The sequence below is a fragment of the Salvelinus alpinus genome, chromosome 23 (assembly GCF_045679555.1).
Source record: "Salvelinus alpinus chromosome 23, SLU_Salpinus.1, whole genome shotgun sequence".
NCBI classification, from domain to species: Eukaryota; Metazoa; Chordata; class Actinopteri; order Salmoniformes; family Salmonidae; genus Salvelinus; species Salvelinus alpinus.
In genome coordinates this window covers 20,655,744-20,675,362 of record NC_092108.1, presented here as the reverse complement: position 1 = coordinate 20,675,362, position 19,619 = coordinate 20,655,744, and the positions used below count along the sequence as shown (strand labels likewise).

The 19,619-nt window shown below is 41.3% G+C and overlaps 1 protein-coding gene across 4 annotated transcripts in view; it reads right to left on the bottom strand.

Annotated features, from left to right (window-relative positions):
* Positions 1-19,619, bottom strand: part of LOC139550527 (disabled homolog 1-like) — a 67,556-nt gene that overhangs the window by 6,875 nt on the left and 41,062 nt on the right. For 2 of the 4 annotated variants that reach the window (XM_071361469.1, XM_071361468.1), the window contains exons 3-9: positions 17,651-17,790; positions 15,408-15,506; positions 12,314-12,445; positions 10,842-10,961; positions 2,754-2,792; positions 1,740-1,805; positions 223-291 (exon numbers count right to left, since the gene is read on the bottom strand). In XM_071361469.1, the coding sequence (XP_071217570.1) occupies positions 223-291; positions 1,740-1,805; positions 2,754-2,792; positions 10,842-10,961; positions 12,314-12,445; positions 15,408-15,506; positions 17,651-17,790 (665 nt within the window). Of the gene's footprint in view, positions 1-222; positions 292-1,737; positions 1,806-2,753; positions 8,003-10,841; positions 10,962-12,313; positions 12,446-15,407; positions 15,507-17,650; positions 17,791-19,619 lie in introns of those variants that run through there. The other 2 variants (XM_071361470.1, XR_011670064.1) reach the window with 2 other exon arrangements.

The window sequence follows — 19,619 nt, the reverse complement described above, 5'->3', positions numbered from 1 at the left end:
TCAGATAGTTAGTGCACAGGCAGGCAACCATGACCTAGACACACACTGATGATAACCAGTCGATGACCAGTTTGTGGATGTATACTGTGTATAACAGTGGTCACACAGACAGGGGTTCATCAATGGAAACTAAAGAAGAGGGGAGGTTTTCCATTGAGAGAGACAGAGAGGTTTGCCAGTGGGGGGTGTGGACGAACAAAAAAACAAAAACAAAACACCTACAGTCATAAAATGGCGTTTTGGGACGTCATAGATCCCTTCTCCCTTCTGGTGACTGGTAGCGGTAGGGACCTGAGTTGGAGGTCCAGTCAAAATAAAACAATACAGTGAGCAACACCATTTACCAAGGCTGAGAACGAAAAAAAACGCATTTATTTAAAAAATAATCCTTTCTACTGCAGTGTCTCAAAGCTACTGTTCTGTCATCATTTCAGAATGTCTCTCTGGTCTACACATGGTGATATTGTGGTCTGGTCTAAAAGCAATGCTATGCAAATACAATTCGACAGTTGTACCGCTCTCGAATCAATTCTGCTTAAATTCATATTGATTGTAAGCAGTACTGTCAGATTGTGCATGCTACTTCTCTGTTTGGACATTAAGATCACACAGCTGGTTTTCTCCATTTATACAATGTTCAACCAGAGGTTTAAATCTATGGAAACTGACAACGCAGGATCGTGTCCTGCCCTGTCCTGTCCTCTCTTTTCTTCATTTTGCTCACATTAATATATTAACCGTATTCAACAATATGGCCTCCCTTTCTCTCTTTCGACTGGCTAACTTGGCATTGGGCTGCAATTTCTTCTTGTCTATTGATCTTGTTTCATTCAGAAATCAAATGGCATGGCAAGTGATTAATCTCTATGCATCTTACATCCTCAGAGAGGTGAGGGAGAGGAGGAGGGAGGAGGAGGAGAGGAGGAAGGATGAAGGAGTAGGGGGGAGAAAGAAGGGAGGAGGGGAGGGAGATGGAAGGAGGAGGAGGAGTTTAAGGAGGAGGGAGGGAGGAAGGAGGGGGAGATGGAGGGAGGAGGGGCGAGGTAAAGAGAGGAGGAGGGAGGTGATGGGGGAGGAGAGGAGGAAGAGTTGGAGGAGGAGGGAGGAAGGAGGGGGAGGAGAAGAGAGGAGGAGGGAGGCGGGAGGTAGATGCAGGAGGAGGATTTGGGGAGAAGGGAGGAGGCGGGAGGAAGGAGGGGGAGGTGAAGGAGGAGGGGTGAGTTAAAGAGAGGAGGGAGGTGATGGAGGGAGTAGAGGAGTAGGGGAGGGAGATAGAGGGAGGAGGAAGAGTTGGAGGTGGAGGGAGGAAGAAGGGGGAGGAGAAGAGAGGAGGAGGGAGGTGAAGGGAGGAGAAGGGAAGTGGTGGAGGGAGGAGAGGAGGGAGGAGGGGGGGAAGATTAAATCACATTCTAGGTTCATAGAAGCTGCTCTTGGTTCCTTGAACTAAACGGGAAGGTCAAACCTCTGGATGTCTGCAGGGATCCCACATAGACTCTAGAGAAGCCTTGATGAATTGGTCTGACAAAATAACTGGCCTTGACTGCACTTCACTGAACTGTGGATTTGAGATGTTATTCATCATTTAAATTAGGAACGTTGTGAGTATACTATTTAAAAAGAATAATATCCAGAGTGTACTGCTCTGCTCTGCTCTCTAACAAACATACATATTCTATTGTAACACAAAGCTCTGGGTTGACTACTCTACAAAAGGTCAGGGGCGGGGCTTGGTATTGTACCTGGTAAACGCTCTCCTCTGATTGGTGGCCACGGAGGGGCTCATGTCCAGCCTCAAACACAATGTACTACAACAAAGGAAGTGGGTGGGGCCAAAAGGGATGGAGGACGACGGGATAGATGGGGGAAGAGAGAGAGAAAGAAAGAGATTGAGAGAAAGATTGAGGGACAGAGAGAGAGAAAAAATTGAGAGAAAAACAGGGAAAGAAAGAGAGAGAAGATAAGAGAGTACAGTAATTGGTCAGGCAGTGGTAACAGGTACTGTAGAGGTCTAAGAGTTCTGATCTCCATCTCCACTACCACCGAGACACAGAGGGCCTAATACTGATTTGAGATCCACGCTTGTAACTTAGTTGATTTACACGAAAGTCTGAATCGGTTACACGCCCAGATCTCAAGTCAGGATTCTGCCCAATGGTCATTGGACTCTTGTATTCAAAACAAAACAGCCAATGCTACTACAGAATTGCAAATTAAATGTTTTTTTCAGGCATACAGTAGTAAAACCTAAAGGGGCAAACATTAGACATGTTTTGAAGGGGGTGGGGCATAACCACTGAACATAAGCATTCAGAGTAAGGGTTAGTGTTGTCTGTATTCAGTGTGAGCAACAGAGTAGAGTATCATGTTCCAGTTTCAGCCAAAAGCAAGAGGGGAGAACAACCAGTCAGGGTCAGATAGGTCTTTAGAAGAAAATCAGTACATATACACAGATCAACTGAAAATATATGGTTTTACAACACTGCACTGGCAATGGGAGAGTCAAATGGTTGAACAAAACCGTCTACTATGATGGTTGGTCTACTGCGTATTATTGAGATGGTTTGGGTATCATGAATCATTCATTAAAGCAGATCAGCGGCAGATATTTACATTAATTAAGGATTAAGTGTTTTTTAATTCTATAGAATTAATCACGTGAAAACAATTGTGTCTGTAGAAGCTAGAGTGTAAACGTTACATGGGGTTCCATCGCTAGTTCTGATTGGCTGTGTAGGTGTTGTGTGGCGACCTACCTGGTAAACTGGATCATCCACCTCATCCTCCAGAATGGTCTGTGTGATCGTTGAAGAGAAGGAACATTTTACATAACAAGTAGACGATGGATAAAGAGAAGAACAGAGCAAGAACATACAGAGGCAAATGGAATAATAGAGAGGATAACAGAGAGAATAACAGAGAGGACAGAGAGGATAACAGAGAGAATAACAGATAGAATAACAGAGAGGATAACAGAGAGAATAACAGAGAGAATAACAGAGAAGATAACAGAGAGGATAACAGAGAGAATAACAGAGAGAATAACAGAGAGAATAACAGAGAGAATAACAGAGAAGATAACAGAGAGGATAACAGAGAGAATAACAGAGAGGACAGAGAGGATAATAGAGAGAATAACAGAGAGAATAACAGAGAAGATAACAGAGAGGATAACAGAGAGAATAACAGAGAGAATAACAGAGAGGACAGAGAGGATAATAGAGAGAATAACAGAGAGAATAACAGAGAAGATAACAGAGAGGATAACAGAGAGGATAACAGAGAGAATAACAGAGAGAATAACAGAGAGAATAACAGAGAAGATAACAGAGAGGATAACAGAGAGAATAACAGGGAGAATAACAGAGAGGACAGAGAGGATAATAGAGAGAATAACAGAGAGAATAACAGAGAAGATAACAGAGAGGATAACAGAGAGGATAACAGAGAGAATAACAGAGAGAATAACAGAGAGGACAGAGAGGATAATAGAGAGAATAACAGAGAGAATAACAGAGAAGATAACAGAGAGGATAACAGAGAGGATAACAGAGAGAATAACAGAGAGGACAGAGAGGATAACAGAGAGAATAACAGAGAGGATAACAGAGAGGACAACAGAGAGGATAACAGAGAGGATAACAGAGAGGATAACAGAGAGGACAGAGAGGATAACAGAGAGAATAACAGAGAGGACAGAGAGGATAACAGAGAGAATAACAGAGAGAATAACAGATAGAATAACAGAGAGGATAACAGAGAAGATAACAGAGAGGATAACAGAGAGAATAACAGAGAGGACAGAGAGGATAACAGAGAGGACAGAGAGGATAACAGAGAGAATAACAGATAGAATAACAGAGAAGATAACAGAGAGGATAACAGAGAGAATAACAAAGAGGACAGAGAGGATAACAGAGAGGACAGAGAGGATAACAGAGAGAATAACAGATAGAATAACAGAGAGGATAACAGAGAGGATAACAGAGAGGATAACAGAGAGGACAGAGAGGATAACAGAGAGAATAACAGAGAGGACAGAGAGGATAACAGAGAGAATAACAGAGAGAATAACAGATAGAATAACAGAGAGGATAACAGAGAGGATAACAGAGAGAATAACAGATAGAATAACAGAGAGGATAACAGAGAGGATAACAGAGAGGATAAGAGGGAGAATAACAGAGAGGATAATAGAGAGAATAACAGAGAGGATAACAGAGAGAATAACAGAGAGGATAACAGAGAGGATAACAGAGAGAACAGAGAGAACAGAGAGGATAACAGGGAGAATAACAGAGAGGATAACAGAGAGAATAACAGAGAGGATAACAGAGATAATAACAGAGAGGATAACAGAGAGGATAACAGAGAAAATAACAGAGAGAATAACAGAGAGAAGAACAGCGAGAAGAACAGAGAGAATAACAGAGAGAATAACAGAGGATAACAGTGAGAAGAACAGAGAGAAGAACAGAGAGAAGACTAGAGAGAAGAACAGAGAGAAGAACAGAGAGGATACCAGATAGAACAAGAAATGAATAACAGAGAGAATAACAGAGAGGACAGAGAGAAGAACAGAGAGAAGAACAGAGAGAAGAACAGAGAGGATAACAGAGAGGATAACAGAGAGGACAGAGAGGATAACAGAGAGGATAACAGAGAGGATAACAGAGAGAATAACAGAGAGAATAACACATAGAATAACAGAGAGGATAACAGAGAGGATAACTAGAAAGAATAACAGAGAGGATAACAGAGAGAATAACAGAGAGGATAACAGAGAGGATAACAGAGAGAACAGAGAGGATAACAGGGAGAATAACAGAGAGAGTAACAGAGAGGATAACAGAGAGAATAACAGAGAATAACAGAGAGAATAACAGAGAGGATAACAGGGAGAATAACATAGAATCACAGGGAGAATAACAGAAAATAACAGAGAGAATAACAGATAGAACAAGAAATGGAATAACAGAGACAATAACAGAGAGAATAACAGAGAGGATAACAGAGAGAATAACAGATAGAACAAGAAATGGAATAACAGAGACAATAACAGAGAGAAGAACAGATAGAATAACAGATAGAATAACAGAGAGAATAACAGAGAGAATAACAGGGAATAACAGAGAGAAGAACAGAGAGAAGAACAGAGAGAATAACAGAGAGAATAACAGAGGGAATAACAGAGAGGATAACAGGGAGAATAACAGATAGAACAAGAAATGGAATAACAGAGACAATAACAGAGGGAATAACAGAGAGGATAACAGAGAGAATAACAGAGAGAATAACAGGGAGAATAACAGAGAGAATAACAAAGGGAATAACAAGAGAAGAACAGAGAGAATAACAGAGAGAATAACAGGGAATAACAGAGAGAAGAACAGAGAGAATAACTGAGAGAATAACAAGAGAAGAACAGAGAGAAGAACAGAGAGAATAACAGGGAATAACAGAGAGAAGAAAAGAGAGAATAACAGAGAGAATAACAGAGGGAATAACAGAGAGGATAACAGGGAGAATAACAGATAGAACAAGAAATGGAATAACAGAGACAATAACAGAGGGAATAACAAGAGAAGAACAGAGAGAATAACAAAGGGAATAACAAGAGAAGAACAGAGAGAATAACAGAGAGAATAACAGGGAATAACAGAGAGAAGAACAGAGAGAAGAACTGAGAGAATAACAAGAGAAGAACAGAGAGAAGAACAGAGAGAATAACAGGGAATAACAGAGAGAAGAACAGAGAGAAGAACAGAGAGAAGAACAGAGAGGATAACAGAGAGGATAACAGAGAGGACAGAGAGGATAACAGAGAGGATAACAGAGAGGATAACAGAGAGAATAACAGAGAGAATAACACATAGAATAACAGAGAGGATAACAGAGAGGATAACAGAGAGGATAAGAGGGAGAATAACAGAGAGGATAATAGAAAGAATAACAGAGAGGATAACAGAGAGAATAACAGAGAGGATAACAGAGAGGATAACAGAGAGAACAGAGAGGATAACAGGGAGAATAACAGAGAGAGTAACAGAGAGGATAACAGAGAGAATAACAGAGAATAACAGAGAGAATAACAGAGAGGATAACAGGGAGAATAACATAGAATAACAGGGAGAATAACAGAAAATAACAGAGAGAATAACAGATAGAACAAGAAATGGAATAACAGAGACAATAACAGAGAGAATAACAGAGAGGATAACAGAGAGAATAACAGATAGAACAAGAAATGGAATAACAGAGACAATAACAGAGAGAAGAACAGATATAATAACAGATAGAATAACAGAGAGAATAACAGAGAGAATAACAGGGAATAACAGAGAGAAGAACAGAGAGAAGAACAGAGAGAATAACAGAGAGAATAACAGAGGGAATAACAGAGAGGATAACAGGGAGAATAACAGATAGAACAAGAAATGGAATAACAGAGACAATAACAGAGGGAATAACAGAGAGGATAACAGAGAGAATAACAGAGAGAATAACAGAGAGAATAACAGAGAGAATAACAAAGGGAATAACAAGAGAAGAACAGAGAGAATAACAGAGAGAATAACAGGGAATAACAGAGAGAAGAACAGAGAGAATAACTGAGAGAATAACAAGAGAAGAACAAAGAGAAGAACAGAGAGAATAACAGGGAATAACAGAGAGAAGAACAGAGAGAATAACGGAGAGAATAACAGAGGGAATAGCAGAGAGGATAACAGGGAGAATAACAGATAGAACAAGAAATGGAATAACAGAGACAATAACAGAGGGAATAACAGAGAGGATAACAGAGAGAATAACAGAAAGAATAACAGAGAGAATAACAGAGAGAATAACAAAGGGAATAACAAGAGAAGAACAGAGAGAATAACAGAGAGAATAACAGGGAATAACAGAGAGAAGAACAGAGAGAAGAACTGAGAGAATAACAAGAGAAGAACAGAGAGAAGAACAGAGAGAATAACAGGGAATAACAGAAAGAATAACAGAGGGAATAACAGAGAGAAGAACAGAGAGAATAACAGAGAGAAGAACAGAGACAATAACCGAGAGAATAACAGAGAGAAGAACAGAGAGAATAACAGAGAGAATAACAAAGAGAATAACAGAGAGAATAACAGAGAGGATAGCAGAGAGAATAACAGAGAGAATAACAAAGAGAATAACAAAGAGAATAACAGAGGGAATAACAGAGAAAATAACAGGGAGAATAACAGAGAGAATAACAGGGAATAACAGAGAGAAGAACAGTGAGAAGAACAAGAGAATAACAGAGAGAATAACAGAGGGAATAACAGTGAGAAGAACAGAGAGAATAACAGGGAGAATAACAGAGAGAATAACAGAGAATAACAGAGAGAAGAACAGAGAGAATAACAGACAGAATAACAGAGAGAAGAACAGAGAGAATAACAGAGAGAAGAACAGATATTATAACAGAGAGAATAACAGAGAGAATAACAGAGGGAATAACAGAGAGGATAACAGAGAGAATAACAGATAGAACAAGAAATGGAATAACAGAGACAATAACAGAGAGAATATCAGAGAGAAGAACAGATAGAATAACAGAGAGAATAACAGAGAGAATAACAGGGAGAATAACAGCGAGAATAACAGAGAGAATAACAGAGAGAATAACATATAGAATAACAGGGAGAATAACAGGGAGAATAACAGAGCAAGAACAACAGACCAAGAGCATGCAAGGACATCAGCCATTGGCTTGGGGGAAAAAAGGCCTATCCTATTAGGAACTCAGAAGTGAGAGACGCTTCATCTATTTTTATCCTCCTGAGACCCAGTTTTGGGGAGGAAACAAAACATGTTAGAAAGAAACAAAAGTGCACAAATATTTTTATTTATTTATTTTTGTATGTGTCAATTAGGACTCGGTTGATAGTAATAAGATACATTTAACATTACAGTAAATGGTTGATAGTAATATGATACATTTAACATTACAGTAAATGGTTGATAGTAATATGATACATTTAACATTACAGTAAATGGTTGATAGTAATATGATACATTTAACATTACAGTAAATGGTTGATAGTAATATGATACATTTAACATTACAGTAAATGGTTGATAGTAATATGATACATTTAACATTACAGTAAATGGTTGATAGTAATATGATACATTTAACATTACAGTAAATAGTTGATAGTAATATGATACATTTAACATTACAGTAAATGGTTGATAGTAATATGATACATTTAACATTACAGTAAATGGTTGATAGTAATATGATACATTTAACATTACAGTAAATAGTTGATAGTAATATGATACATTTAACATTACAGTAAATGGTTGATAGTAATATGATACATTTAACATTACAGTAAATGGTTGATAGTAATATGATACATTTAACATTACAGTAAATGGTTGATGTAATATGATACATTTAACATTACAGTAAATGGTTGATAGTAATATGATACATTTAACATTACAGTAAATGGTTGATAGTAATATGATACATTTAACATTACAGTAAATGGTTGATAGTAATATGATACATTTAACATTACAGTAAATAGTTGATAGTAATATGATACATTTAACATTACAGTAAATAGTTGATAGTAATATGATACATTTAACATTACAGTAAATGGTTGATAGTAATATGATACATTTAACATTACAGTAAATAGTTGATAGTAATATGATACATTTAACATTACAGTAAATGGTTGATGTAATATGACACATTTAACATTACAGTAAATGGTTGATAGTAATATGATACATTTAACATTACAGTAAATGGTTGATGTAATATGATACATTTAACATTACAGTAAATGGTTGATAGTAATATGATACATTTAACATTACAGTAAATAGTTGATAGTAATATGATACATTTAACATTACAGTAATATGATACATTTAACATTACAGTAAATAGTTGATAGTAATATGATACATTTAACATTACAGTAAATGGTTGATGTAATATGACACATTTAACATTACAGTAAATGGTTGATGTAATATGATACATTTAACATTACAGTAAATGGTTGATAGTAATATGATACATTTAACATTACAGTAAATAGTTGATAGTAATATGATACATTTAACATTACAGTAATATGATACATTTAACATTACAGTAAATGGTTGATAGTAATATGATACATTTAACATTACAGTAAATAGTTGATAGTAATATGATACATTTAACATTACAGTAAATGGTTGATAGTAATATGATACATTTAACATTACAGTAAATGGTTGATAGTAATATGATACATTTAACATTACAGTAAATAGTTGATAGTAATATGATACATTTAACATTACAGTAAATGGTTGATAGTAATATGATACATTTAACATTACAGTAAATGAGGACAGGAGGTAAAAAACATAGTTAGCGCATCCTGATGTCGACTACAGAGAACATTTATTAACAAGCTCTTATTTAGCTCTTATTTGACATAGAATAAATATATTACACTGCTTTGAAAACTATTCCTGAGATATTTACCTATTAGAAACAATCTGAATATCAAACTAATTGTGTCATTTTTCATTTTGAAGAACCAGAAGGAATATCAAGGTGACACCGACACACGTATGATGTCATGTCCTCTCAAAGTGACAACAGGACCTCACACAGTGGCATGTATGATGTCATATACAGGATGTCCTCTCAGAGCGACAACAGGACCTCACACAGTGGCATGTATGATGTCATATACAGGATGTCCTCTCAAAGTGACAACAGGACCTCACACAGTGGCATGTATGATGTCATATACAGGATGTCCTCTCAAAGTGACAACAGGACCTCACACAGTGGCATGTATGATGTCATATACAGGATGTCCTCTCAGAGCGACAACAGGACCTCACACAGTGGCATGTATGATGTCATATACAGGATGTCCTCTCAAAGTGACAACAGGACCTCACACAGTGGCATGTATGATGTCATAGACAGGATGTCCTCTCAGAGCGACAACAGGACCTCACACAGTGGCATGTATGATGTCATATACAGGATGTCCTCTCAAAGTGACAACAGGACCTCACACAGTGGCATGTATGATGTCATAGACAGGATGTCCTCTCAGAGCGACAACAGGACCTCACACAGTGGCATGTATGATGTCATATACAGGATGTCCTCTCAAAGTGACAACAGGACCTCACACAGTGGCATGTATGATGTCATAGACAGGATGTCCTCTCAAAGTGACAACAGGACCTCACACAGTGGCATGTATGCCCTTAGAAATACAGAGCAAATACGAATGTCCATTAGAGAGGACAAAAATGAATTGCTAGGCTCAGGGGGAATATACACTTTTGTCTAAGTTACTGTACAGTTCAGTAATATTTCCTACATAATAATTCCTTCCTTTGTCGACACAGGTATACATTACATTGGGCCTTTTACATTGACGGGACTCTTCTGCTGCATGGAGTCCTGTTTCAGTAGAACACATATGTATAGTATAGCAAGTACTCTAAAATCATTTGTATTGCAGTCTGCATACACAGCCAAAGCTGAAAGCATTCACATTCAGTTGTTTCTATGAATAATCCTCATTTATAGTGCATGCAGTGGGATCTCACAGTGGAGTGGTTGAAGGTTGAAGAGAGCTCTATTGAACAGTGAAAGAACAGGAAGTGTTCTCTGGTCATAGAATTAGAATCACTAGAACAGACAAAGCCTGGACAGTTTTGTCCACAGCAATTTCCCTGGTAGACTACACTCACGGGTACACTCAAATCTACGTGTTATTGTGATGCATAACTGCTATGGTAACAGTTGTGTTGTTGTTGTTTACCTGGTAGATGGCCTGCTCACACTGCTTGTCCTTCTGGGACTTCTTCTCCATCTCCTCTCGCTGCTTGATGTCGTAGATGAGCGTGAAGAGGTCACGCAGGTCAATGATCAGTGGCTCCGCCTGGGAGGGAAGTAGGGAGGGAGAGAGAAAGAGAGAGAGAGGGTAGGGGAGGGAGAGAGAGAGGGGGGTAAGAAGGGAGGGATAGAGAGAGAAAGAGAGAGAAAGCGAGAGAGGGAGAAAGAGCGAGAGAGAGAGAGAGCACTACGTGAAGCAGAATATACCACAAACTTGTACCACAAAGCCTTATTGCTATTATAAACTGGTTACCAACTGACATGTGACATAAGAATAATTTATTCATGCAGTCTAAATGACTATCCGTCTTAGTTGTTTAAGGTCGGATATTGACTGAACGAACCGTACACGAATCATATTAGTGCCCTGCTAATACAGAGTTGTTGTTATCTACAGCCTTCAAGAGCACTGAGCCCTGCAAATCTAATGTGCTATCTATTTATATACTGTATATATTATCAACTGGGACCATTGGCTGGCTTTTCCTTTATTACACAACGCAGGAGAGAGCAAAGATCACATTTGTTACACTGGTCACACGGCACCCTAGTAGCAGCCTAAGCAGAGAGCTCCTGTAAACACGTACATATTTCATTGTTTGTAAGTGTTTTTAACAGTTTCTTAATCAGCTGTTTTGTTTTTGATAACATTCAGTTTTATTGCATATTTATTGCATATTTCTGGTGTTTTTGACCCACAGATTTGCAGATGGACTGGCAGGTCAACTCTTTTTGGCTTTGGCATTTGCCAGAATTGTTCTATGGTCAGTCCCTGTTAGTATTGTATGCTAAATGTGTTGACTTGGGCTGTAATGTTATTCCTAACTAATACCACTGGACACCTCATTCCTGGTACTTGAGTTGAGTCCCTACAACAAGGGAAGGTGTCAAGCGCCATGGCTGGATCCGGGGTCTGGGCGGGGGCTACGACCTGCACCGGAGCCGCCACCGACACTAGTCACCCCCCCTATCCTCCCCATTTGGTTTCAGGTTTTGAGGCTGGAGTCCGCACCTTTGGGGGGGGGGGGTACTGTCACGCTCTGACCATAGAGAGCCCTTGGTTCTCTATGGTGTAGTAGGTCAGGGCGTGACTAGGGGGTGTTCTAGTTCTATATTTCTATGTTGGTGTTTTGTATGGTTCCCAATTAGAGGCAGCTGGTAATCGTTGCATCTAATTGGGGATCATATTTAGGTAGCCATTTTTCCCACCTGTGTTTGTGGGATAATGTTTTGTGTATGTGCTAGTTGCACCACTTATGTTACGTTTCGTTGTTGGTTTATTGTTTTGTTTGGAAATTTTACTTTATTAAAAGATGTGGAACTCAACACAAGCTGCGCCTTGGTCCCGTCCTTATTATGAACGTGACAGTAGGTAATGAACTCAGGTCCATTACTCACCGACTGGCCAGACTTGATGGCCACAAACCTGTGGTGTCCCTCCTTCCCACAGACGTAGCCAAAGGCCCGGTGGTCCCGGGTATCCTTGGCGATATAGGAGATCTCATGCACTGAGTGGTGATGCAGCAGAACCTGAAAACACACACGGAGGAAATGACATACATTTTGGGTACGAAGTAATGTAGGAGATCTTTGAAACAGAAGGAAGTGGCAGATCCGAAGCAGGAAATGAACCAAAACTAAATGGAGGGGGTTTGGAGACACATGTTGGATACTATAGGGCCAAGGTCCTGATTTTATAGTTTAGTTAGACCCATGTGACCTGCCTAAGAGAACTCTTGGCTCTACTCAATGCATTTCTATGAATTTCATCAATTCTTGAAAGAATTATTTGTTCCAAAATGAGGGAGTGAACTGGGAGTTCAGGGTAAGTAGGCTACAGCTCTTTGCTAATTCTAATACTATGGCAATGCGGTGCTCCAGATACACCGCAGCAGGGAAGAAAGGAAGGCAGATGGAAATGGGCTATTCTCTCTTTGTCTTACTGTTGACAGGGATGACTGACACATTTACCATTGTTCCCTTTCTTTCCTCATTTCCAACTCTCACAGTTGGAATAGCAGACACAGCACATTTACTGCATGGATAACAGCAGATCAGGATGTGTGTGTGTGTGTGTGTGTGCAGATCAGACTCCACACACACAACCCATTTTCACTTATTTTGAAGATCTTTCTAGCCTGGGGGGAAGTTGTTGTTGTGTATTGCGCAATATGCCAAAATATGCATTGTCAACAGAGCATGGTACACCCGCAGGGCAGCGCTGAACAGCCAGGTCACAAGTACAACTAACACTAACACACACTCTACCGGTCAAAAGTTTTACAATACCTACTCATTCAAGGGTTTTTCTTTATTTTCAATATTTTCTATATTGTAGAATAATAGTGAAGACATCAAAACTATAAAAAAAACACATATGGAATCATGTAGTAACCAAAAAAGTGTTAAACAAATATATTTTAGATTTGAGATTCTTCAAAGTAGCCACCCTTTGCCTTGACAGCTTTGCACACTCTTGGCATTCTCTCAACCAGCTTCATGAGGTAGTCACCTGGAATGCATTTCAATTAACAGGTGTGCCTTGTTAAAAGTTAATTTGCGGAATTATTTTCCTTCTTAATGCATTTGAGCCAATCAGTTGTGTTTTGACAAGGTAGGGTTGGTATACAGAAGATAGCCCTATTTGGTAAAAGACCAAGTCCATATTATGGCAAGAACAGCTCAAATAAGCAAAGAGAAACAACAGTCCATCATTACTTTAAGACATGAAGGTCAGTCAATCTGGAAAATGTCAAAAACGTTGAAAGTTTGTGCAGTCGCAAAAACCATTAAGCGCTATGATTAAACTGGCTCTCATGAGGACCACCACAGGAAAGGAAGACCCAGAGTTACCTCTGCTGCAGAGAAGTTCATTAGTTACCAGCCTCAGAAATTGCAGCCCAAATATATGCATCACAGAGTTCAAGTAACAGACACATCTCAACATCAACTGTTCAGAGGAGACTGCGTGAATCAGGCCTTCATGGTCGAATTGCTGCAAAGAAACCACTACTAAAGGACACCAATAATAAGAAGAGACTTGCTTGGGCCAAGAAACACGAGCAATGGACATTAGACTGGTGGAAATTTGTCCTTTTGGAGAAAATAGTAAAAATAAAGAAAAACCCTTGAATGAATAGGTGTTCTAAAACTTTTGACCGGTAGTATGTATTCAGGAATGTGCATGGAGACACACAGTAGTTGGGCTGTCACTCATCTACTCCCACCTGCTGCTCCACTAATAGCATTGATAAGTTTCGAGCAATAGGGAGGAGCTACTAAGAAATGACCTAGGGCTTCTTCAGTGGAGTGTAATGATAAGAACAGAGAATTAAATCATACTAGAGCTGACACTGTTCTATAGTCTAGATGACAGTACATTGCTACATTACACATTTCTATGTGAATGTTCTGCAACGCTGCATCCTGCTGAATAAGCCCCATATTTTACCATAATGATTGTTGGGGAAATGAAGTGGTGTTGGGGTAATCTGTATATAAAATGAAAGAGCATTGGGGGAACAATGATTCACAAACAAAATGACAGAGACGCCAGCGGTGATGAGGGTTAGGGATAGGACATACACATATACACACGCGCACACACACATGCACGCGTACACATGTGCACACGCACACGCACACACGCACACACACACACACACACACACACACACACACACACACACACACACACACACACACACACACACACACACACACACACACACACACACACACACACACACACACACACACTCTATGGGGCAATGAGGGCTATTATATAGCTGTTGTTGATAAATGACAGGGCTGGCGGCAATTGACAGGTGGCACCACTATCCAACAAAATAAAAAGGGAAGTCATCAAATATCAAACGATGAGGAGCGGGTCTATACAGTAACAGTATTGAGTAATTAATTATATTTTCCCCCCTTTAATGACAGTTGAGGTGGAGCTATGGGGCAGTTAGACTAGCAGTTAGCAGTGATGATGATTAGAGTTGGAACTGTGGGCTAATTAACCTAGCGGATAGCGGTGATGAGCAGCCTCAGGATGGTGGGTTGGGGGGGTTGGGGGGTGGGGGGGACCCCTCTATCATCCTGCAATGGAACAGCAGGCCTCTGGGCCCTGAGGGAGGAAGGTGGGAGGGAATGAAATGGAGGGGGGAGGCAGATTGTCTCATAGCATGGAGGGGAGGAGGGGGAAGGGGACAACATCACATCCCTCATATACACACTGTCATTACAGTAGACAGGTCTTTATCATCAGACATTAGCCACCATACAGCACGCCTAGACTGCTTCTGTTGTATTCCCTGTCATGTCAACTGCACCATATGCCAGGTAGGCACACAAGATGGCTGCTTTTCTTCTACATGACGGTGATTAAACTTGTATTAGCCTCTGCCCTCTGGATGTCCTATAAGGTTCACAGCAGCTGGGGCTAGACCTGGCTGCGCAGCTGCACTGTGGAGCCTCATCACTCACTCACCCCTGATCTCTCGTCGTAAATCTTGATCCCTCCGAAGGAGATGGTGAGGAAGACTCTCTGCTTGTGCTCTCCTTTGGAGCGCGCCGACGTAGCCATCCCCTGGAGGAGAGGAAGAGACACAGGGAGATGAAGGGAAATACTCTCAGCGTGAAAGACAGCAGCGTGCCATCGACTCACGACTCAGGTAAGTATGACGGGGAGGAGGAGGAGAGGGAAGGAAGAGGGTGACAGCTGTTATATGAGGTGCAATACGACAGAAGGCTCTTCAATGTTGCTCTTTTTGAACTTTCATTCTCTCAACACAGTTTCTCTTTTTCACCACTGAGTCTTTTATTGTTGAGCTTTTAAGAGGCTGATTTATTAAGTAGGGTTCTGCTGCCTGCACCTTGTGACACAAGCTGCCAAACTACCATGTAGCGACTTGAAGTTTCTCTGACTGAATGTATTCTGCTGACCGACAGCAGCCTAACCTTCACCTCGCCGGGACACTTCTGTCACGTCTTGCTGCCTGAAGAACCACGGAGCCTTTAAAGTAGATTTTCCCATTGATCTCAGCTCCTTTTTCTTTCCACAAAAACAATGAACATTTCCAGCATGTTTCTCAGACTCAAATGGAGGCACGACCCTCCCTCACTAACGCAAGCCTGACATGTCTTTCATGTAAATAAGCTGTGTGAAAAGAGAAAAGAAGACAGAACGTCATTGTGAATGCTGAACACGTCTGACAACCCTGGAACCCCAGTCACGTTGAGGAGGGTTGAGCGAGCGACCCCATACACAACCAGTACACTATATCTCCCTCTCCAGATCTGAGCTTGATCAATTAATACATAAACCTGGAAACCATCAACCATCAAACTCCCTCCCTTTCACCCTCTGTTTGTTCTCTAGAGTGGGAAACAAAGAGCGATCGGCTGAATAGAGGAGAGAGGTGTCTATGGCTGTCGTCAATCCACAATCGGCTTCTCCATTTGGTGGATTAAGTCCTAAAGCTTAGAGAGGCAGCTCAATAGAGCCCCCTTCCCCTCCCATATTTCATCCCTCCATCCCCCTCTATTCCATCCCTCCATCGCCCTCCTATATTTCATCCCTCCCTTCCCCTCCTCTATTCCATCCCTCGATCGCCCTCTATTTCATCCCTCCATCCCCCTCCTCTATGTCATCCCTCCATCGCCCTCCTCTATTTCATCCCTCCATCGCCCCCTCTATTTCCTCCCTCCATCCTCCTCCTCTATTTCATCCCTCCATCCCCCTCCTCTATTCCATCCCTCGATCGCCCTCCTCTATTTCATCCCTCCATCCCCCTCCTCTATTTCCTCCCTCCATCCCCCTCCTCTATTCCATCCCTCCATCTCCCTCCTCTATTTCATTCCTCCATCCCCCTCCTTTATTTCATCCCTCCATCCCCCTCCTCTATTTCATCACTCCATCGCCCTCCTCTATTTCATCCCTTCATCGCCCCCTCTATTTCCTCCCTCCATCCTCCTTCTCTATTTCATCCCTCCATCCCCCTCCTCTATTCCATCCCTCGATCGCCCTCCTCTATTTCATCCCTCCATCCCCCTCCTCTATTCCATCCCTCCATCCCCTCCTATATTTCATCCCTCCATCGTCCTCTTCTATTTCATCCCTCCATCCCCCTCCTCTATTCCATCCCTCCATCCCCTCCTATATTTCATCCCTCCATCGTCCTCTTCTATTTCATCCCTCCATCCCCCTCCTCTATTTCATCCCTCCATCCCCCTCCTCTATTTCATCCCTCCATCCCCCTCCTCTATTTCATCACTCCATCGCCCTCCTCTATTCCATCCCTCCATCCCCCTCCTATATTTCATCCCTGTATCCCCCTCTTTTGCCTGTCTATATAATATAATGCCTGTATTGACCTGAGAACATTGACTGTAACTGGCAGTGACTGCTGGATATGGGAGTCATAGGCAGGTCACTGTTCAAATGTCACAGCATGGATCTACAAAACTCCTGCTTGTTGTGTTATTGGACATGTGGAGCAACTACATCTGATATGAGAAGATCAGAGCAGGAAATGGCTTTGCCTGCTGGCTGTACGGTAATGCTACTATGTCTCCAGCATGGTTGAAGAGACATAATAAAACCATCCATATTCTCTCTTCTGTAGATGGAGTTGTAACTACATCTGGCTCCTGCAAAGACGCATCAATAGAGATGGCTAAATTCACTTCTTCTTCTACACCTGAATACCACCGCCCTCTCCTCAGACATACCTTGAGCTTCATCATGGAGTCTTGGCACAGCTTGTCCCCGCGTGCCGCTGTCACCTCATCAGTCCCGATCAGCTTGGCCTTGTAGCGCACACCATCACCACGGAAACGCTTAATCAGCCCCGTCTCAGTGCGGTCCTGACCTGCACAGAGAGAGAGAGAGAGAGAGAGAGAGAGAGAGAGAGAGAGAGAGAGAGAGAGAGAGAGAGAGAGAGAGAGAGAGAGAGAGAGAGAGAGAGAGAGAGAGAGAGAGAGAGAGAGAGAGAGAGAGAGAGAGAGAGAGAGGTTTAAGAGGTGTGTGTGTGTGTGTGCGTGCGTGTCTGCATGCATGTGTGTGTGTAGGGAGGGAGGGGTACAGTATGTGGGAAAATACATATTTATGGGATATTAATATCAAATGTCTGAGGAGACAATTTGAGCATCATCCTTCATCACTGTCTCCCTGACAAAGGCTATGACGCCGAAACACGTCAGCGGCTTTTTAGAATCTGTTCTATTGAACAACACGCCACTGTAATAAAGGCATTTTAATATCATGAAGAGTGCCTTGATCCTCCTTGATTTCTGAGCACTGCACACCTCTGTTCCCATGGGCACTGTTGACTGTTGACAAACAGCATGAAAGGCTGCTATTGAGAGGGATCATCTCGGTCCAACGCACGCCCACAATCCCATAAGCCCCCCATGGTTGATGGATGGATGAGAAGGAGGGAGGGAGGGAGGGAGGGAGGGAGGGAGGGAGGGAAGAAAGAAAGAAAGAAAGAAAGAAAGAAAGAAAGAAAGAAGGGAAGAAAGAAAGAAAGAAAGAAAGAAAGAAAGAAAGAAAGAAAGAAAGAAAGAAAGAAAGAAAGAAAGAAAGAAAGAAAGAAAGAAAGAAAGAAAGAAAGAAAGAAAGAAAGAAACGCTCTGGATAAGAGCGTCAGCTAAATGACTTAAATGTAAAGAAAGAAAGAAAGAAAGAAAGAAAGAAAGAAAGAAAGAAAGAAAGAAAGGCGGAGGGGGAGAGAGTTGGAAAGAGATGGAGAAAGAGTGGGAGAGATGGAGAGATGGAGTGTGAGTGAGGTGTGGACGATGGAGGACAGATCTACAGGCTCTTTTGGTATGTCTGGCCTCTCTCTCTGTCTGTCATCGTCCTCCCCCAGTCCCCCAGACACCTAACCATCGCCTTGACACTGACATTTTTCAAATTTAGTCTTCCCCTCCGCTGTCCGCCGGGTTTTGATTATGTTGGCCCAACCTCTCCACTTGTCTGTGTCTGTGAGTAACCTGTCTCTACATAACCTGGAGGTGGTTTGTCAGTATTAAGCGACTGTCTGCTGCTGCTTACACACACACATAGTGGTATTTCAAATCAAGGTCGACGGCACCTTGGAGAGTTTAGCTGAGACTATTTCAGGCACTGCTCTGCCTCACTATTCTAGGCCAAGAGACTATATACACCCTTCATCACATCAGTTTGCAGGGCATTTTAAACCGGCTGCATGGCTAAGCTCTGTGGAAGAGAAGCAGGACAGCCTTTAATATCCCGAACAAAAACCGTCAAGCCGCAAACTAAGACCATATTACACCAAATGAGCTTATTCCACCGCTGAAAACAGATGCCATCCACATACTACATCTTACAGAAATGTAATTTGAGTTTCACGCCTCGCTAAATATTTCAGTGAAATGTCTTGTCAGTGTTTCTATTCCCCAGGAAAATGAAATAGAAATTGGAAGGGGAAAAAAGCAAAATTAAGTTGCCCTGCGAATGAAGACGGCTCAGTTGAAACGTGGAGAGCCTGTCGTCGCCTTGGCTATGCACACTTGCTCACTAATTCAAGAGGGCTCAACTCTCTAAAGGGGGGAGAGGGCTTGAAGATGCTAAAGTCATTAAACTATCCAAGTACAGTAAGTGAATGCCAAATATGGGGTCTAATTCATGCTTGTTTCCTTGCTAGAGGAGAGGCCTAGATAATGAGGCTCATATAGA